Below are 22,429 nucleotides of genomic sequence, written 5' to 3'. Positions count from 1 at the left end.
TAAACTCTGAAATAAAACTCCCCCAAAACAAAAACAGACTGCTGCATTCAATTCATACTTTGTGAGTTAATGAAATTTAAGAGTCACCTGGAACCATCAAAGGTACATGGTGATTTTTTTCCTGAATCGAATGTTTCATGACATGAGAACAGAAGTACACCGATCAAATGTGAAGAGAAATGAACATTCCTCATACATAGTATGAGCAACATGTGAGCAGGTCCCCAGAGATTTAAATTGATTCTACCTAAAGCAAGAGCACCACCATTTCAGAAAGCTTCTGCAGGTGCTAGAAGCCACAAGTCCCATCAGAAAGATGTCTCAATTATCTCCTTCCCAGTCCCCTTTGATACATGACAATCTCTTTATTTTCAAAGGGGTTAGCAGAGATCTTTGAAAGAGAGCAGCCAGGAATTTTGTGGCTGCTTCCAGCTGGTCCCAACAGCCAAGACTGTCACTTGTGTAGGGTCACTGCTGAACATGCCAACAAGGGGCAGGACTGGGAGAGGCAGGAAAGTGGGCGGGAAGACAGTGGCATCCCGGATGCGATACACATGCTTGACATTCCTTTCCTAGTGGTTTTTCTTCGGGGTTCACAGACATCTCGGACTCGAACAACTTAACCAAAGTTTACGCAGGATTTAAAATAGGTCATTCCTTGTAGAGAATAGACTTGAGGACACGTGGAGGGGGAAGGGTAAGCTGGGACGAAGTGAGAGAGTGGCATGGACATATACACACTACCAAATGTAAAACAGATAGCTAGTGGGGCTTCCCTGGTGGCGCAGTGGTTGGGGGTCCGCCTGCCGATGCAGGGGACACGGGTTCGTGCCCCGGTCCGGGAAGATCCCACATGCCGCGGAGCGGTTGGGCCGGTGAGCTATGGCCGCTGAGCCTGCGCGTCCGGAGCCTGTGCTCCGCAACGGGAGAGGCCACAACAGTGAGAGGCCCGCGTACCACAAAAAAAAAAAAAAAAAAAGACAGATAGCTAGTGGGAAGCAGCCGCATAGCACAGGGAGATCAGCTCGGTGCTTTGTGACCACCTAGAGGGGTGGAACAGGGAGGGTGGGAGGGAGACACAAGAGGGAGGGAATATGGGGATACAGATATACATATAGCTGATTCACTTTGTTATACAGCAGAAACTAACACCACTGTAAAGCAATTATACTCCAATAAAGACGTTAAAAAAAAATAGGTCATTCCTGTTTTCAGATGTTGAAAATGTTATCAGTGAAATGGTGAGATACCACAGCCTTCCAGCTATTTGATAGCACTGAAATGTGAAGCTAAACAGTGCAGTATCACGGGCCACTGGGCCGCTTCCCCAGCCTTTGCATTTTCACGGGGGTAAAATGGAGCTGACTTGAACATCATCGAGGATAGTTGTGAAGGATCAGAGGCGACGTTACAAAGAAACTTAAAATGAAAACCAGGGCCATTATTCACTCAGGGCCTGCTACTGTTCAGGCTCTATGCTTTGTACCTGATTCTAAAGTGACTTTTCCTCCTGACCGACTTATTTATAGATACTTTGTAGATGTGGAAATTTAGGTTTAGGGAAGTTAAGTCATTTTCCTGCTCGTTATAACTCTATAATTAATTGAAGGAGTTGTGACTCCAATCCAAGGTCTGAATGACGCCAACGTCTACACTCTGAACAATCTTATTTGGGGTTGAGAGAAAGGGAAGGAAAGGGATTGGGATGGAATGGGAAGGGGAGAGGGCATTGTAGAAGGTGAGAGGGCGCCATGTAGAGACATTGGTGCTTGGAATTTCGCGCAGGTGAGGCTGGAGGGAAGGGGGAGCCGCCAGGAACTGAAGGTGGAACAGATTAGTCTTATTGCTAAACAAGCAGCCACTGTCACCCTGGTCTGCTTCCGCAAGGAGCTAAATGCCTAGTTCAAGAGGAAATACCTGCTGAACTCCATCCACTACTCCATTTTGCCAGAGGCAGAAGAGATAAGTGGTTAAGAATACAGACAGTGAAGACAGAGAGCTTGAACCTGGTCCACTTTCCAGCTCCTTCCCTGCTGATACTTCATGGGCTTGATACATGGAATGGGGATGACTTAACAGTAGCTCCCTCACAGGCAGCTGCTGAATACATGAGAAGCACTTCCAACACTGCCCAGATCATAGAAAGAGCTAGATACCTGTTTATTATTGCAAAAGCCAAGGAAGCATCTATACTTACATATGCCAGAAATAGAGCTATTTATTCCAGAACTAATAAATCACACCAACATGACATGATTGCCAAATTTCTAATGCATGTTAGAAACAAAAACTAAAACAAAAAACCCGAAATAACTGTAAAACAGTATTTCTTCCCATTTTAACTTTTTAAATAGAGGCAAAGATGAATTATTACACACTCCTAAGAGCTTTGTTGAATGTTTAGAACACAGAATGTCTTCCATAAATCCCTCTTGATTGAAACATACATTCTTCTCCAAGACTGAGTAAATTCAATATAGAAGACGCTGAACATTAGTTTCCATAAATGATTCATCAGTGTGAACCATCATTGATAAATTATGTACACATAATTCACGTAACAGCTCACATACTTCTTCAGACTCCTCACGGCCTTCGCATTTACCATTCCCTCTAGCTTGAATCCTTGTAGGAGAGGAAAAACAGTTTCTTTCCTCTACCCTCTTAGGTTTGGTTCCCGGTTCAATTCAAATTAAACTGACAAAAGACAGATCAACAGAGAAAAAGCATACAAATTTTATTTGATGTTAACATTTTTACATGGGTTGTAGGGCAGGGAGGGTAAGAAGAGGTTCACAAAAAGAAGTGACATCCCTAAAGAAGAGATTCGGTCTGAGAGATTATATACATTTTAAGAGAGAGCAGTTAATTGTGGAGACATGACAAAGAAAAGAGGTTTGGGCTTCTAGGGGTGGCATTTATTCACTGTATATTTACTGTGTTCTATTTATTTAAAATAAGTAAAAGTAAACAACATAGTCCTTGCTCCAAAAACCTATGATATGAAATATGGTAAGATATAACTGGTTAAATGTCCATGTGAATAGCAGTTAATAATCAAAGATTAATATGAGTCTGGCTGAATGGGTTCCACAACCCTACACAGGGTTCTACGGAAGTGACACTTCATCACACATTGTTCAATTTAAAGACAAATCTACTTATTTTTTGTGGCTAAAGGTTCTTACTTTGGGGAACTTCATGGAGTAAATGTTTCTGACTTATTTTTTAACCACATAAAATCAGGAGAAACTTAAACAGCAGGGAAATGGAAGGAGGATGCTTTATTTACATCTGTGTAATCACGTTACCTGATTAACGCTCCCAGTGAGTGGCTCTAGAAACTGAAATCACAATTTCACTGATGTCTACATTCGATCCCTGACTATATTTGTCTGTCAGGTCTAATAACTTCTTACAGCCAAACTTCTTCCTACAAAAGTGATCATGGAACTATTGAATAAGAGAACTGTTTGTCTGAATTACTAGGTCAGGTTTTCTTTATTTCTTCATCTTCGTTAATCTCTAGTTTCTGTTCATCTATTTTTCTCTGAGTACTATATTATAGCTGACGGACCACTGTGTTGAACACTCCTTGAGAGCAGCAATTTAGATCATTCAATAACTACTTAAAATATTAACAAGTATTTGGCACAGGGTCCCTCCCTACGTCACTACTTTTATCCTAACCTCGGGCTGGAAATGCCAAATACGAAAAGCACATGTCCACTATTACAGAGCTCCTGTTGCCCTACACAGATTCATACATCCATTAGACGTTATACTTACGAACAACTGAGAATGGCATGAGATTTAATGTTAAGGAATCAAATGCAGGATTGGATAAAATGGAATCTACAGCATGATCTCAAAACTGCTTTAAAAAATGAAATAAAACACATTTGTGGGTGGTAGGGTCATGCATGTTTTTATATTTTCTCTAAGTTACCTACAATGAAGTCGTAATACTTTTCTAACTCAAAAACTCTTATACATAGTTTTAAAAACTATGATACCCCCAAACAGTTTAAAGCTCTAACTTCTGTTCCTCTTGGTTATATGTACTATGAAAAATATATGGAAAATGGCTAAAAACCGTGAATTTTTTTAGGCTTAAAGACTTTTTTTTTAAGTTTAATAATAGTCAACTGCCAAAGGAGATACAGATATCCCTGTACTTTTAACTCATTCCTGCAAGCCATGAATACTCTAAGCATTGTCTCATATATCAGCATTTGCAAAAACGCAATTGTTTTCACCCCAGAATATGAAGAAAACGCAGTGCATGCTTAACTTAAAGATCAATTGCACCTTATGGGTAAAGTCTAGCCGCAGTTGAGAAGTCCTAAGATTCAAATAGAATAATTGTCAAGTTTAACACTAAATCTAAAATCACTAAACCTAAGTCACTGAATAAATTTAAACTCTCTTCAAAGCACTCATAAAATCTACAACATCCAGGCTGATAAATATTTTAAAACAACTTCCAACTTTAAAAGTTCACTCCGTGCTTTCTCATACCATAAAACAAATACTTTACAGCAATGATCCCAGGAGTACATCAACCTCCTGCCTTTGCCAACCCACAATTCTGTGTGGTAAGTTTTCCACATTTGCTTGCATTTGGAAAATAACTACTTTACATGCCAGGAGTGCACTGGGCTTAAGTTGTCAAAAAATATCATACTTTAAGTATAATTGGGTAAGAACTATGGGCACACACGTGGGCAGCCTTCCAAAAAATGGAAGAAAAAAGAAAAAGAAAGCTTAACCCAGTGTTTCCAGGAAGAGACCTCATACACACAACACATTGTGCACAGTACATAATGCCTTGTTGATCTCTTTTCCTTTCACTGGGCAGTTGACATTTCAACCAGTGTTCAGAGTTACATACTATGAGTCCCAAAGGGTCCACCTAACTCCTACTCCAACAGTGCCCACATCAAAAAAAGACAAAATTGATCACTGGACCCAGCATCATCTCACATTACTATTCCCCTAAGAGATTCTAGATATCCCTGGTAATTTTACTTACCCTGCCTCAAAAGAGAGTTTTGTCTGGATCAGGCCATGCCTATCTCAGGTGAGCCAGACTTTCTTAAAACTCAATGTTTAACTGATAGCAACCACCTAACGTTAGTAAATATTTAAGTGGACTCTGCAACATAGAAAAGAAGGAAGAATCAGGGTGATGAAGAAAGATTAGAAGCCAGAGGACAAGGATAGGGCTTTGACCCTTAACAGTCAAGTGATATTGGGCAACTCAGCCATCTCCAGATCCAAATTTCTTCATCTGTAAGATGAAGAGGAATAGACAGGAGGTCTTACGGATACTACCTGCTCCAAAAACTGATTCTTTTCCTAGACAGTAGTGAGTTGAGATGGCCCTTCTATAGCTGCACTGTCCAGTATGGTAGCCACCAGCCACATGTAGCTATTGACTACATGAAATGTGGCTGGTCTGAATTAAAATATGCTCTATGGGTAAAATTTTGAGGACATAAAAAAAAAATGTAATATATTTCATTAATAATTTTTATACTGACTAAAAAAAATGTAATACGTTTCATTACTAATTTTTATACTGACCATAAATTGAAATGATATTTTACATTTATTGGGTGCACTAAAACATACTAGTTTTGCCAGTTTCTTTTCTCTTTTACGTGGCTACTAGAAAATTTTAAATTATACTTGTGGTCCTATTATACTTGTATTGAACTGCATTGTTTGGGAGTTGGGCCTAGGCGTTAAGTGAGGGCCAGAGGAATTCTAAGATGAAATGACATCAGGAGAGCATCTGAGTGGAACATTGCCATTCCCTGGCTCTTCACTATTGGGACTTGGAGCTTATCATTTCCACACAATACTTATAAATGGCTGTTTTAAAGCCTTGCTTTTGTTCTCTTGTTCTGCTCACCAACAGTGAATCAATAGCAAATAACACTGGGCCTAAAAAGAATCAATATCACTTCATTTACTCTAAGGCTAAGTCTTAATTATCAACTGTAGGATTGTATGACAGGATTGAAGCATAATCCTGAATGGATGCGCCTTCACACAGGCACAACTGTTTTCCGTTTCCTTGAATTGAATATATATTTAAAGTAATAACTGAGTTTCCTTCACAAAGATGACCACAATCTTCTTTTTTTTAAACTCACATTCGAATTTAATAGGAACAACTAAAACAAACTTGCATGGATGGAGCACATTTTATTGATATCTAACTAGAAACTTTTCCACTAATTTTTACTATCTGTATCAATTAATTTAATGTATTTTATTTTATTATTTTTTTTAATTTAATGTATTTTAAATCATCAAGGAAGCAGAGATCGTTTCTAGAGAACTTGTTTACTTAGAAATACAACAGGCTATGAACAAAGCCAATAAAATATAAGATTCAGGTAAGTCGAGAATAAATATTCTTCTCAGAACATTTTCTTGGACTGCCAACTTTTTCAATTAGGAAATCTTAAACAAAGGAATCCATCTATTGATAATCGCCTGCAAAATCAACTACGAATTATTTAAAGCAAGCAACAGTCTCTAACTCTGAAATCCAAAGCCAACTAAAGGCACAACCATTTCAGACCAGGCTTAAACCATAGCCAGTAATTACGTCAAATATTTTCAGATATGTGAAAGCAGAACAGAATTCAGAATAAAATATGCCCTTTGAGGAATTTTTAAATAATAAATAAAGTTTTAAAATAAATTTTCTATATAATATATATGACCATTAGAAAACTATGCAGGAATTAAATAACAAATTTTCTTATATTTTCAAATTCTAGCTAATATATTTAAGACAAATATTCAAACTTCCATGATACAATGTACCACCCACTCTTTTTAGGGGGAAAAAAGAGTATAATTTCAAAATATGACCAGGATGTGAGAGAAATCTATGTTCACACACATATCGGCTCCTCTTTCTGATTCTCATGATTAATCAACAACTATTTCAGACACTACACACTGTCAATTGTTTTTCTGAAGGCAGTCTCTTTAAGTGATAAGAAAATATTTTCCTTGCTAGACACTTCAAAAGAAAAGAAATGCCAAGATTTAAGATGATCAAACTTGAACTATGCTTTTGATTTCTCTTAAAGAGAACCAAGGGTTCAAAAAGAAATAATGTGGAAAATAAAACCAAGAGTAGTTTTTGAGGAACCATAATATTTTAGACATTTCCTTAAGACAGAAACATGTACAATATGTCAAACTATTGGGACATATTTTAAATAAATCTTGAGGTGCTAGTAAAATGCCTACTATAAAAACTCAATTATGCCCTAATGTGGATAATTATATCAAGCCTGCTCAAGATTCTAAGTTTTTCTCCCTCATCGTTATTTCATCACATACTTTCGGTAAATATCTTCATTTGTCCACATCTAGAATAACTGAAATGAATAAGAAAATAGATAAGTAGTTAAGATGAGTTTTAAAATGGCAGCCTCGTTTTTACTGATTGATTTATTAATTTTACTGATTTATTTACTAATAATTTACTAATATATTAAGGTTTATTTTCCTCTTTTCCACAGATTTTTCAATTCTGTTTTAATAACACAGGTGCACATAAGCAGATCTGAAGGGGTGTGTAGCAATGGAAAAGAAGTTGAACATGGTAGGGAAATCTAGCTCAAAAGAGATTCCCAGTATCATCCTCTTCTCTAAAAACCTCAAAGCTTGTTTTATCTGCTATTCCTTTCAAAGAACAAGCACAACAACAAGGGTGCTTTAGGGAAGCTTCTAGATCAAATGAAAGATAGTCTACCAGTGCGAAGAGTAAACTGATACTGCCATTATTATCCACAGAGCCACTGGAATTACAACTGTTTCCACCACTCTGATTGAAAGGATTTCCAGGGCCCCAAGTCTAAACCACCTTGGGTACAATCTGCCACAGTAAAGGCTTAGCTCTTGGGTGTTCCTGCCATAAAAATAAAACAGCATTCCCCATCTCCTCCTCCATCACTCCCCAAAGATGTGCTTCTTATGTGCTTAGCAAGCAGATAAGGAGAAGTGGGCAAATCCCCAAAATCTAATCTAATTGCTCAGAGAGAATCTTTCCTTCGGTTTGTTTATTAATCTACCCCTTTTGTCTATATTCCTTTGTATTGTATTTCCTCTACATCCTAGAATGCCAGTTGTCACTCAATACCTTACCTCTGCTTTATCAGTAAGAGAACCTGGAATGTATTCCTGATGGCAATACTCCCAGCTAATAGATCACATGTACCAGCCTCCCTTGCAGCTAGGTGCTACCATCTGGCTAGCAAGATGAAGCAGACACTGACAAGGACTTCTGCAAAGGCTCCTAAACCTAACTGAGCCACAGTCATCAATGGCTACTCCCATTTTAGGAACATCTAAAAGGACCCCATTGCTGAGAAAATGAAGTTCAAACTCATCAAGGCATCCAAAGCTCTTAATCTCCTACTGTCCTCACACCATCTCCCTCACCCATATTCACATGGCTTCCTCTTTTTAACCTCTACACACTTGCTGCTCCTTCCATCTGGAAAGCCCTACCATGATCCAATTAACCTCCACTCATCCTTGAAACCCAGTTCAAATGCTGCCAGTCTTTTCTATGACGACTTTGTACCTTCTTCCATTGTGACCTTTGGCACACTGTACTTAATTATTTCTGCATCTCTTTCTTCCCCTGTCAGGCTGTGAATCCTTCAAGGAACAGACTGAATCACTTCTCTGTTTATACATAGCCCCACGAAGATTGTAGGGCTCCTGTCACCCTGAAATACAGAAGGCATCCAGTACATGTCCGAAAAAATGAATGATGTTTTTAAAAATTCAAAAAGTAGGAGAAAAATGCAGTGAGATAAAAAAAATTAGGAATAATGAAAATCGAAAATCCAAGGGAGTGTCAGTAACACAGGCGCCAACCACTAACGCCCTGAGAAAATTTGGAATAGAGACAAAACAGGTGAACACATAATCCAAGTATCCAATTAAACATCCTGCATTAAACTTTCCCCTCATCTGCTAACAGAAGAATCAATCGACGGGCTTGGGTTTGACTTTCACATGTTACATTTCTGAGATGAATGAGCAAACCAACAATGAGGTTACGTGTCAGATTTTTTTTAAAAGCATAAGTAATTTAACAGTGGCAATAAACGCTGAGAATGATATTTTAACCAATTTTTTTTTTCCAGGAAAAAAACCCCAATACTTAAGCTAAAATGTTTTTCTCTTTACTGGCTATTTATGAAGTCAATAATGCAACTAAGAACACACACAAGAAATATTCCCAACAAACTCAATACTTCCCATCTGTGTCCTTACAGCACCACCCAGAAAACTCACAAAGACACAAATTTAACCTTTGAGTCCAGGCTCATGAAAGTGAAGTGAAATATTTAAATGGCAAATACAGACAAGGAAAGGAATTGCTTGGGAACTGGGTGGGTCTGCTTCCTATCTTGTTTATTTAAGTATATCCTCCTGTTCATCATCTTTGTCCTGGATGTCTCAGATGGCCACGTTGATTAATTACTCAGTCCCAAGTTCCCGGTACTTGCACTATCTTAAGATAGCTCTCTACCCAGCAGCCTTTGCTTCTACTGTTTGAGCCATTCAGTCACATGGTCACGCTCAGAGAATTCCCTCCTCTCATAATTCACTAAACAAGTATGCAGTGATCACAAAATTGCAGTTTTGTCACAAATGTATTCTTGAAACTGGAGCCTTTCACAATTCCTCAAATCAACAGAAGTACGTAAGTTGCCTTCCTGTTCCATTGTCCTATCAGTTAGCCAAGAACCTGCCCCGCACAAAACAACTACAGCATTTTCAAATTTAGTTTACTTTTATTGGATTGAAATTTTCTGGATTCTGTGGTGTAAGAGGATTTAACACTTGACACAAAACGTTAAAAACAAGCCTGAGAAAACACTGACAAGACACAAGGCTAATCATAATGACCTCAATTAGATTTTCAATGCCTGTCAAGTTAATAGTATATAGTGGCATTGGCTTCAAGACCTTGAACTTGAGAAGTACAATTCCTTTAGAGAATAGAAGTAACAGAATTTCAATTTTTTTCTTAAAAGGCCAATTTTGATCCTGGTTCACATTAAAGTAAAAAGTAAATATTAGCTGTAAAATGGCAAAAAAGCAGAAAACTGAAGAGACAATGATAATGAAATTTTCATTTTGATGGCCACTCAATTTCATTCCAATACACAATGTTTGCTTTCTAAATTCTACTATCTTATTCAAAGAAAATTATTTCTAGGCATTCTCTATTGAAAATGTCCCAATCAATCAGAGGATTGATGAAATATTTCACGAACAAGGCATTTTTCTGCTAGGTCAACTGAATGTCTGAAATAAAGAGTTGCAAATGAAGTTGTTGACAGCATTTATATAACCTTTTTCACAATAAAATGTTTTAGAAAAGGATGAAAAAAATAAATCTTATTTAAAAGGCTTAATTTTTTTCTGTACACTTATAGTTAGGTGTCATTCACAATTTTCATAAACATAAGAGAAGTTAATTCAACTGTCAAAAATCAAACATAATTATCATTACAGTATAAAATTCCTAGAGTCCTGATTTTAAAGCATTTGTCAAATATTTTGTAAATACTAGATGTAAGGCACTGTAGTGAGTTATGAAACAAATTATAGGAAACGGTTTGTGATCACAGTCAATAGTCCCTTCTCTGCTCCACCATTTTTTTTTCAAATAATAATAGTATTTATTATTCTAAATAATAAAAAAGCAAGTGATAATAACAGTAACACTTATTACAAGAAAAATAGCAATACTTATTGTAAGTAATAATATAGTCATTTTAAGCACTACTAATAGTGATAATAGTAATACTTACAGTAATATTTATAGTAATACTAATTACTATAATAGTAATGCTTATTATATTACTAATAGTAATGCTTATTACTATCATAGCAATATTTATAAGTAATAGTGGTAATTCTTATAGGTACTAACAAAAAATAGTGATAATAATGGTAACACATTACTATGAAAACAATAATAAACAACAATAGTATTACTTATCACTATAATGATATAATGGTAGTTTCCCAATTAATGAGATCTTATCACAATTAAGACATGACGTCAATCACTACATAGATGATTTCCCCCTATGCCAAACCTCATTTTGCCCTTCTCTTAAATGGTGATATTAAAAATCCCAATTTTGGGGTTGGGGGAGGGATAAATGAGAAGGTTGGGATTAACATATACACACTAATAACATAAAATAATCAACAAGAACCTACTGTACAGCACAGGGATCTCTATTTAATACTCTGTAATAACCTATATGGGAAAAGAATCTAAAAAAGAATAAATGTATGTATAACTGAATCACTTTGCTGTATACCTGAAACTAACACAATACTGTAAATCAACTATACTCAAATATGAAATAAACTTTTTTAAACTAAATTTATTTATTTTTGGCTGCATTGGGTCTTCCTTGTTGCGCATGGGCTTTCTCTAGTTATGGCGAGCGGGGGCTACCTTCGTCGAGGTGAGCAGGCTTCTCATCGCGGTGGCTTCTCTTGTTGCAGAGCACGGGCTTTAGGCACGCAGGCTTCAGTAGCTGTGGCATGCAGGCTCAGTAGTTGTGGCTTGTGGACTCTAGCGCACAGGCTTAGTTGCTCCGCGGCATGTGGGATCTTCCCAGACCAGGGTTCGAACTTGTGTCCCCTGCATTGGCAGGAAGATTCTTTTTTTTTTTTTTTTTTTTTAATTTATTTTTGGCACTACTGGGTCTTCGTTACTACGCGCAGGCTTTCCTCTAGTTGCAGGGAGCGGGGACAACTCTTCGTTTCGGTGCGCCGGCTTCTCATTGTGGTGGCTTCTCTTGCTGTGGAGCACGGGCTCTAGGCATGCGGGCTTCAGTAGTTGTGGCACATGGGCTTAGTTGCTACACAGCATGTGGGATATTCCCGGACCAGGGCTCGAACCCATGTCTCCTGCATTGGCAGGCAGATTCCTAACCACTGCGCCACCAGGGAAGTCCCAGGAAGCTTTTTCATTTGGAGAAATCTCCAGGATTCAGGAACTCTGTGTGGACCTTCTATCTTTGGGCAAAGAGAGGAGGCAGTGTGCCTCTGGAACTCCTTTATACACAGGAACCATTCAGATTTGCAAATTTTGAACGGACTGAAGTCTGGCCACACCTACTCTTTGCTCTCCTGGGGCTTTCTGCCTCTGCTTACTTGACTTTCCTATGCTTCTGAGGCAGGAATAACTTCACCCTTCCCACTTAAATTTTTACATGTTGATTTGTCATAGCAGCAGTTCAAGAGTTCTCTAGGCAACTTGGAAAATACAGAAAAGCACAAGGAAGAAGCTGGTACTCTCACCACCTAGGAAATTGTTCTGTTCTACAAATACATATGTGGAGGACATGCCACGCATGTGGATAGGGCTTCTGAAATAATGGGGTGAGCTGGATTTGAAACTGAGCAGGACCCTCTCAGGTAAAAATCCTTTCCCCCGTTTCTTGTTTGTAGGAAATAGGCTTCCTTCAGCCTCCTACAGCTTCCTGAGTTCCTGCCCCACCATTTTTGTTTTTAATATCTAACCACCAAAGTAGATCTGTGTCTCTGGTTATTGTTTTACATCACAGTGAAAAAATAGTTCTCTCCTCCAGATATCTAAGTTTACATTTGGGTAGTGACCAGGTCAGAGAATTTTCCTGATAACACCACATAAAATATCACACTCACAGCAGATTTCCACCTAGCATTTGCTTATGATATCCTTACCCACCTTAATTTTTTCCAAGTCCCCTATTACTTGCTATTTATTCTGTCTACCCCTCATTATATTGTAAACTCCCATGAGGGGAGGGACCTCAAAAATATTGGTTAAATGAAGGAGTGAATTTTCCTTTCCTGGGTGTGTCTATAAAAATCTAAGTTTCTGTATATGAAAATATGCTAGTAACTTCTCTATAGACATTTGATTTTAATTTTAAATTGCTCATTCATCTAATATATAAGTATCTGAATAAATTATTCTTGGAATGATCACTCTGCATGTTTGCAAGTTTCTATGGGAGTTTCTTAAAAACTCACCATTTGTATCTTCAAACCAATACACCGCAATGACAAAACTATTTGTTTAAAAAAAAAAAAAGTAAGTAATTAAGAGCATCAGCATGGGGAATATTTGCTCTCAAATATAACTTTTCATATGATGTTTTTATGTTAGTCTCTGAAGAGTTAAGCAAAGATTTCAAAAAGTTTGCATCAGTTTCAAAGGCTCAATCTTCAAAGTAGATAAGGCCTCTTTTCTTCGAAAGATGAAAAAAATCAATAAATATGGTTACAAAACAGCACTTATCTATCTTTATCATGTGTGCCTATTAATTCCATTACAAAATAACTGAGTTGTGTTATTTATAAAAACAATAATTATGCTTTTGAAAAGCCATCCATTAGTTAGAGCAAACATAAAAAGTCCTTTTTTTGGACTAACCAAGCCTTAATAGACAATACTATTTTCTTCATTTTTGACTAAAAATAAAAACTATGTTGCCTTGTTAGTTTTATTGTAATCCAGCATGTGCAGACAGGAGAAACAACAAATGAGTTTGTGGTCACTTGGGGGTAAGACGTCAGGTCTAAAGTAGACAAATGTATCTCAAGTGTAGGATTAAACCTCTCGTCTTTATTCCTGTAAAATGTCTCCACCGGGTCAAAATATATCAGTCATTAAAGCTTTGAAATTTAACAAAGCAACAAGAGTAACAACGCATTTCTTCCCTTAATACAAATGACTCTTTTTGATAGAGCAGATCTCTTATTCTCATAAGCATCCTTTAAGGCTGAAAAGTAATTTATCAGTCCCAATCACCTAGGATGCCTTAAACATTCTTTAGTAAGATAGAATGTGGGTTTCTGTGGAAGCAAAATGAGAGCATAGGACAAATTATTAGATTCTCTATGAAAGAGACTCAAGCAAAGAACTATTGCATATCAACAAAATAAATCACTAATTTTTTTTTTTTTCTTGCTCAAACTTCTCAACTAAAAATCATCGCAACTTGGGAAGAAAAAATAAAGAGAGAGACCATCTGGAAATTAGAAGATACAAATACTGGGGTCCATCACTAATAAGACCTTAAGAATTCTAGAATTTGTTCATCTACAAAACAGGGTTATTGTTCTTTTCCGTTTTCTGAAATGTTCATCTTGCTTATAACTTGCCCCTGCTCATTCACCCTACATAAGTGGTTGTGGTACCTGCATTCCTCACTGTATCCATTCTGAGCAGCATGTTTACTTCAAACATGGCTACAATAATTGCATCCTCTGACTTGAACTCACTTTTTTTTGATTGAGCAGGACAGTGATAAAGAAATACAGGAACTGGTGTGATTAAAAAAAAAAAACATATAGATTCCTTGGGATTTTGCTTATTATTGATTCTTCAATGTGTTAATAATACCTTAACCACAGTATCACCAATTTGGGGTATTCTCAAATATCTTCAGCCTAATTTTGAAACTGAGATTAGAAAACTTTTATTTTATAATGAGCAAAATATGCTGACTTAAAAAACTATGCTTTTAATTAAGCAGTAGATCACTATAAAGTTTTAGAGTAGACCACCACAGAATTTATCATCATCTAGCTAGTAAAATAATTCATTTTATTTTGAAAACTGATTTCTTACAGAAGCGTTATCTTCTCAAGCAGTCAGCTTTTTGGTTTCCTGGTCCTCTGATGAAGATTATTTCAAGCTTCTATTCTAGGTAGCATCAAAATTCTTTTGCTGGCATTTGAAATCTTCCATTTCTGCCTAGATTGGCCAAACCTGTTTATTCACTTTTCTAGAAAAGGTTTTGTTGAGAGCTAAACCAAGCTTATTCACAGCTCTTTGCACACAGCTGATAATCAACTAATAGCTGAGTTAATAATCGAGCCAGAATATAAACTTGCTCAATTTCAGACATGTCTAGCAAGCTGCCAGGGTCAACACATTTAAAATAGGTCTTACTCACTTGTGTAGCAACTGCTTATGCGTTTTACATATTTCTGTATAGTGTTCAAGTTTTTCTATTAGCATGAATTGCTTTAATGCTTTTCAAAAAAGCCAACTGAAATATAAAATACATATGAATATTTCATAAATGAAATTTTATAATATATACTTTAAAAATTTTATTTGTGATAAAAATTTTATCTGCAATGTCTTTTTTACAATTTAAATCAGATTAATTCATTCTTCTCAAAAACAAGATGCCAAATTCCTGTAACAGTCTTAACTGGTCGGTAAGTGCATTAGTCAATAAGTCATGAAACATCATGTAGTTGTTTTTTTTTTAACTTTCAACAATTATGAGATTAAATGTATCTATTTTACATCATCATCATAAACAGTAATTGTAACTAACAGGTAGTGCTTATAAGGTGCCATCATGTTACACATATATTTACTCACTTACTGTTCCAAGAATTTTACATATATATATTTACTCAATCTCCAACAACCATAAACATTATTATCCCCATTTTACAAGGGAAGAAGCTGAGGCATGAGCTACCCACAGTCAATATTTTGATCAATGGGAAGTGCTGCCTTCCCAGAACACGTGAGAAACTCCATGACTTGGTTGCTGGCCTGACATCACGTTGGTCGAAATCAAGGCTATAAATGTAGGAACAGTTCCACTATTTTCCATAGAGCTGGCTTTCAAAAGCCTTTCATTTTCCCCATTTCAACCACTACCTTCTTTCATAAAATACTACAATCCTAGCAACGCTCAAGCTAAATCTGTATTTTATGTTTCTTCCAGATGTAGCCACGTGAAATAAGTAAAATGGCCTCTGAGCTCCCCATCTCAGCTAAGATTTCACATGTGAAACTGAGTCTTCTGTATCCCACTCTGAATAGTCAGCTAACTAATCTATTCAGCATCCCTTTTTCATATATCTATTAGTTCATGAACACGTCCAGGCTTTTTCTCTTCTTTTTTTTCAATGACTTACTTTATTCCTAGAGCAGTCCATTCGAATCTAGTTTTTGGTGCATTTCTACTTCTAAAAAGGTACCAGGAAAGCATATCTACTAACCATTAATCTGAAGAGAAAAATTCACCAGGTTTTCTTTTTTGCAAAGAAAAACACTAGTGTCCTCACTGAAACAGTTATTTCTTAAACTATCCACATTAAACGGAAAAAACAGTTACATAACATCTTCCCCTTCCTCTGGTTTTCATTTCCAAATTCAGTTTGAGGGTTCAGGTACTATTTGCTTTCCTTTTACTAACAACTACAAGGAAAACTAAGAAATAGACATTTTCTGGCTTAAACTTGTTACTCATTCAGGGGGTCTGCTCATTCCTTCACTTTGGCGTCCTCTGCCTGCCACCCTCCATCTTCCTCCAGCCACTCACGAGGGTGTATCTGGATATGGGCTGTGACACACAGGGTGACAGCATCCCCAAGGATTTGCAGAAGATGGTGCTAGTGTCAATTCTCACTCCATACATATGTATGTGAGGTCCTACTGTAAAAAGGAAACCATTTCATAGTCAAGTAGAAGATGAAGAGGTAGAAAACTACCAGAAAAAACTACAAGCTAAACATTTTATTTTCCCCAGCCTCCTCATTGCTGCCCAGTGAATCACTTTTTTCATCATGTACTCATTCCCTCAGTCAAGGTGCTAATGAAGATGCCGCCTCAGAGCTCTGAGACCCTGCTTTCAGCCCCTCACCTTCGGTCCTTCACCTCCTTATTTGGAATTCCCTACTCCTCTCCAGAGTGTACCCTGCACCTTTGCTTTCTGTCTCAGCATCTGTCACAGTTCATGAGCACACACTTATAATGATTTGTGTATGGTCTGTGTATGGTCCCCACTAGACTGGAAGCTTCCTGAAGCAAATGATGGTTTTGTTCACCAGGCTAGCTTCAGGGCTACAGGAGAGAGCTTGGTCCAAAAGGAGAATCAATTAAAAAGGTCCCAAATGAATAGATGAGAAACTAAGAAAATCAAATCCCACACTGGCTCCACCCACACCCTCAGGGGTGTAGGGGTGTAGGGGTGTGTGTGTGTGTGTGTGTGTGTGTGTGTGTGTGTGTGTGTGTGCGCGCGCGTGTCTAGGAGGGGAAAGATGGAGAGAAGTATGTAAACAAATATGTAAAAGCAAAGACTTAATCTCCCTTCTCCCAACCTGAGATACAACTCTGGCTGGAAAGGAACCACCAAGAAATTCTCCAGGATTATCTCATCCCACTGTTCCTTTATTCCTTATATATAGATGTTTACATTGTTAATATTTTACTCAGTATGCCACTTAATCTGTACTTTCCTCTTGGTACTTAACACTTTGTTTTCTTTCATAATCATGTGCCCGTCTTATTTACTCTGCAAACTTCCTGGGAACAGGAGAAGGAGGGTGAGGGGAAATAAGGCGTATGCAAGTCAATCTAAACCTTACTTCCTGGAGCTTTATTTTTAAAGTACATGTATAAGGCTTATCTTTGCATTTGTAACTGATATAACTAGGCAGAAATTAGAGAAGTATATTAATCGAAGATGCTTCGTAAGTCTCTTAAGGTAATACATATCCCCACCTAGATCAAACGTGCAGAAAGAGAAGGTACATTTCTCCTGAATTTTACCACACTCAATGGTAGTTTAGTGGCCACACGAAAGGCACATAATAGCTCTGTTTATTTCTAGAATGACTGACAATCTTCATCTTCATACAAATATCTGTATAGAAATCTCTAGTATGCCATGAAAAGTAATACAAAATAGAGGTCCTCTAGCAACAGGGAGAAAGCCTTTTCCACAAGGATAACCTCTATGTTTTTCTCTTTTTTTCCTGTTCCATTATGATTCATTACAGGATACTGAATATAGTTCCCTATGCTACACAGTAGGGCCTTGTTGTTTATCCATTCTATATATAATATTACAGTTTGCATCTGCTAATCCCAAACTCCCAATCCAACCTCCCCACCCCCCCTTCTCCCTTGGCAACCACAGTCCATTCTCTACATCTGTGAGTCTGTTTCTGACCTCTCCGTTTTCCTTCAAACCAATAATCAATGGGTCACATTCTTTCTTTTATTTTTTTTCAATCGGCCATTTCTAATTTAACCTTGTGATTTATTTAGTTATATGTTCCTCTTCATTTCCCCAACCAGAACCAGGGATCATTATTCTCTCTGGAGTACTTCTCTGCAGTACTAATGGCCTCCCAAGTACCCATCACATGCCTCTGCTGGTTAGGGTGACAAGAGAGCCGCTTGGGTGCCCTGCCCGTGTCATGGTTTTCCACAGATCAGGCAGAAACAGTGATTCCTTATACCTCACTATCAAATCTGAGCTTCACTATTCTGTGCTCAGGCATCTACCATTAGGTTAGTTCTGGCCAGTGTGAGTAGGTATATATTATCTGTGAATCAGCACCACTATGAAAGCAGGTACTTGTGATTAGGTTAAATCCCACAATATAGGAAAACAAAACTTAAGAGGAATCAAGTTTAAATAAATAAATGCCAGGGTTTTTTTAACTCATACTCGGTCATTGTAGTAGGGAAAATCATCAATTCAGGTAATGATGCTTCCCCCAGAAGCTGAGGCCCCATTGTCATTGCCCTTATTCATTTCTTTTTTTGAGCCATCTGCAGCAGACCTATTTTCTCAGCCCTACAAAAGACAGTCAATTCATAATTACATCTTTTCAGTGGACAGAGATTTAGCTGCATAAATCCCCCTCAAACCTCATCAGAGTGAATTGCCTACTTTTCCATTAACGCTTTGCAAAATGCAAACTGTGAATCTCACCTCCACCCTTTGAAGGAGGTGACAGTAACCAGTGAAAATGTCCAAAAGGATGGGAGGAAGAGCAAAAAAATGCAGTCAAACAGGCTAAAAAAGAAATCTGAATCATATTTGCCTACACGCTGCATCCTTTTACACAGAAAAAAATATTGCTCAAAACAGTTATTTTTTACTTTTTGGCAAAAGCTTCAACTATAAAGGATATGATATGCTGTTAATTACTTAATATGTGTCTTTTAATGTGTAATAAGACAATCAGGAAAACTGAAATAATCATTGGAGTAAATTTAAGTATTGGAAAAATCCCAGCTCCCTTAATTAAATGCATTTTTTAAATAGAAAACCAAATTCTTCAACTCTTAAAAAATCTGTCTTAACTAGCCCTGAGGTGATTCCTGAGCCACTTGTAGGAAAAAGACAGAAGAGGAAAAAGTTCAATGACCTTGTAAATTAGGGACTAAAAAGCTGTAACGGTGTGACACTCAGTATAGTCTCAGTGGAATTACAGGAAAACATTTGTCCAGAAATTGCTTTCTTGGAAAATCACCATGAGGTAGGGGAAGAGGAGAAACAAACAAACAAACAAACAAACATCCGGGGAAGGGAGGTTACCAAATGGTAAAATACAGAATGGGAACCCAAAGGATGCGAAATACAACCTTTTCTGCCCCAGCTGCCAAGCAAACAACTTCTAAGCATCTTCAGATAAAAAGGAAAATAGTCATTTTGCACAGGCGTTAGCTGAATGTTCGAGAGTTGGATCAATGGGGAAGACTTGCTATACACCTAGCGGTGGGTGGATTTCACCAGGCTGCAGCCTCCACAGATTTTCTTTGCTGCACTGCAGAGGCGCCATCTTCTCCGTCTTAATCTTCACTCAATTCAACCCTTTCATCTGCACCCTAAAAAAAAGACCCTAAGGACCCTCCACAGCAGGCCGCGTCCCCAGAGGAGCTAAACCAGAGTGCCCAGCGCTGCCAGGGAAAAGGCCGCGCCTTCATCAGACAAACGCCTCCTTTGATGCACAGGAGGGGAGTGCTCGTGCCTCCCCACCACCAGCCACTGCCCTTTCCAGACGCACACCCCACTCTCCGCGTATTTCTCCTCAAGGACTTCACAACCGAGCACAGAATCAGCAAGCCGCGGAGGTGATGGGAAGTTGGGGGGGGGGGGAAGTAGAGGGGCCCCGAGGCACCGCCAGAGCCCCCTCCGGGACAGACGCGCAGCACAGGGAAGGGAGTCAGGGGCAGCCTCGGTGGCGCACAGACCAGCGCGGCTCAGCCCACCGCGCCCCGGGCTGGCGAGGGCGGGGTGTCGCGGCTTTTGTTCCCAGGGACCTTCGCCCTCACCGGGAGAATCGGAGGGTGCGAGCGAACGCCCACAATGTCCTGGCTTGGAGAAGGTGAGAGGTGGCTGCGGGTGTCCGACCCCTCCCATCTCTCTCAACTTAACACAAAAGGGAGACGCAGAAATGTACAAAGTTTGCCTGTGGAGGGTGTTGTGCGACCCTGCATGTTGGGATCGCACTCGGGCGGCAGCCCCGAGCAGCCGCGAAGAGGAAGGGAGGAGGAAGAAGGTCGGGCCGGGAAGGGGTGGTGGGGATGCGAAGAGAAGGTGAAACGGGGCGGAAAAGGCAAAGGGAAGCTGGGGGTGGAGGGTGCCCAGCTTCCCGAGCTGTCCCGACTCCTCCTCGCCAGGGCCCGAGAGAAAGGGAAGGGCAGCGATTAAGTGCCGGGGACAGGATCCAGGGACGCTGCGTTTTCGGTTTTCCCCATGTGCTCCCTCCCCCTATCTCTCATCTGGACTTATCTCGCCTCCCCCCGGCCCCCGAGTCAGGAACTGAGTCAGGGTCCGAGCTCAGGACAGCCTCCTCCTCTTCTCGCCCCCGACTAGCGCGGACCCAGGGGCCCGACGCCTCGCCCGCTCCCTCTCCGCTGGCCGGAGCGCGCGTCCCCAGGGCAGGGCTGGGCCGGAGGCGGGGATGCGCAGGGCGCCCGCAAGCGGGGGTGTTGGGCGCGGAGAGGAGAGGGGTCCCCTCGACTGCCCCCCGGCTTCTCTGGATTAAAGACTCAGAGGGAGCGGGTCCCCTCCTCCCCCCCGCACCCCATTCCGAGGCGCGGCACCCACCTCCAGCGCCCGAGCAGTCCAGGCGGCCAGCAGGACCAGTGCCAAACCGGGCAGCATCGCGACCCTGCGCGGGGCACCGAGTGCGCTGCTGTGCGAGTGGGATCCGCCGAGCCCTTGCTCTGCCGGTGTCGCCGCCGCCGCCGCCGCCGCCGTCTCCTGTGGCCCCGCGCTCGCGCTGCTCAGGGTGCTCTCTCCTACCGCTGCCGAGGAAACTGACGGAGCAGCAGCGCGGCGGCGGGGCTCGGAGCCCGGCGAGTCAGCTGATCCGGCCCAGCCCGCTCGGCACCCGAGAGAGACCCCTAGCGGAGCCGCCGGAGAGCTGCGCCCGCTCGGCCGGGAGGGGCCCGCGCCCCCGGCGCCCACAGGTGCGGCGACCTCGGCTCCCCCGGTTCCCCGAGCGCCTCCCCGGCCGCCTGCCGCCTGAACCCCACGAGCAGTAGGAGGGAGAGTCTGGGGCCGGGAGAGGGACGGCGGAGGATCAGGGAAAGGTGAGTCCTAGGACGTCTGGGATGCAGAAAAGTCGAGAGCGCTCCGCGCCGTTACCCGTGAGCTTGACTCATCCGACCCCGCAGGCCTCTCGGGGGTATCGTATAAAGGGCTGCTGCTGGGGTGCGTTTTTATCCGCATTTCGCTTTCTGTCTCGGTTTGAAGAGGTGGGGGAGGCGTTTCTGGAAGAGAATGTGAACAAGACAAGCTTAAAGGAAATAGGATTTCTTTGCTTGTAAAGGGAGCAAAAGCCTCATTTTTTTCCCGTCAAAAGCAACCACGAGTAACCTGGAATTTCTATCTTTAGACCGAACCGAAGGAGAAAGGCGCCGGACCTGGAGAAGAAGCAGTGACCTATTTACTTCTCCTTGAAAGAAGGTTTTTTTTTTAAAAAAAAACTTTTTTTGGTTTATTTTTTGTTTGTTTTTGTTTTGAGAAGGGGACGGTCATCTGAGTTTTTGTTGTTGTTTTTAATCAGGCAGGGATGTAACATCATCTGAGATGTGGGTGAAGTGAAAGTTAGGAGGGGAAGGGTCTGGAAAGATGATTCCCTTTAGACCCCCATACCTCAGAACTTCTGACCTCAAACTCAGTACTTGTTCTTCCTCGTGTCTGTCCTAAATTACAGAAATCAGCCTTCTGGGAAGCCACTTTCTCCTAGGTTAAACACAAGCCATCCAATGCCGGGTTATATCCAGTGAGTCTAGAATGGGCTAGAACTGCCCAGATACATCTGCTCTTGACCTGAAGGAGCATCAGCCACCAAGGCACAGTCCAGAGTGGGGCTGATGGGAGGGAAGGAAGCCACGGACTTCAGATGTGGGATCTTGGCTCAGCCAGGAGGATGCTGGCTTCTTTCCCAAGAAATCAGTATTTCTCTGCCAGCTCCCCTAGGTGTTGTCTTCTGTCTTTACTTACCAGGCATCCAAGCCTGACCCGTGGATTACTTTTTCCCCTTAATGACCTCTGAATGTCCTCAACAAATA

The 22,429-nt window shown here is 40.3% G+C and overlaps 1 protein-coding gene across 6 annotated transcripts in view; it reads right to left on the bottom strand.

The window, feature by feature from the left end:
• Positions 1-21,218, bottom strand: part of APP (amyloid beta precursor protein) — a 275,370-nt gene extending 254,152 nt beyond the window's left edge. For all 6 annotated transcript variants that reach the window (XM_027101867.1, XM_027101878.1, XM_027101888.1 and 3 more), the window contains exon 1: positions 20,958-21,218. In XM_027101867.1, coding sequence (XP_026957668.1) covers positions 20,958-21,014 — 57 coding nt within the window. In that variant the 5' untranslated portion in view covers positions 21,015-21,218. The remainder of the gene's footprint in view (positions 1-20,957) is intronic.
• Between the last annotated feature and the right edge of the window lie 1,211 nt (positions 21,219-22,429).

Source organism: Aethalodelphis obliquidens, unplaced genomic scaffold (genome assembly GCF_003676395.1).
Source record: "Aethalodelphis obliquidens isolate GAN/ISIS:26980383/991018 unplaced genomic scaffold, ASM367639v1 scaffold1, whole genome shotgun sequence".
Taxonomy (NCBI): domain Eukaryota; kingdom Metazoa; phylum Chordata; class Mammalia; order Artiodactyla; family Delphinidae; genus Aethalodelphis; species Aethalodelphis obliquidens.
This window is presented reverse-complemented; position numbering and strand designations above follow the sequence as displayed.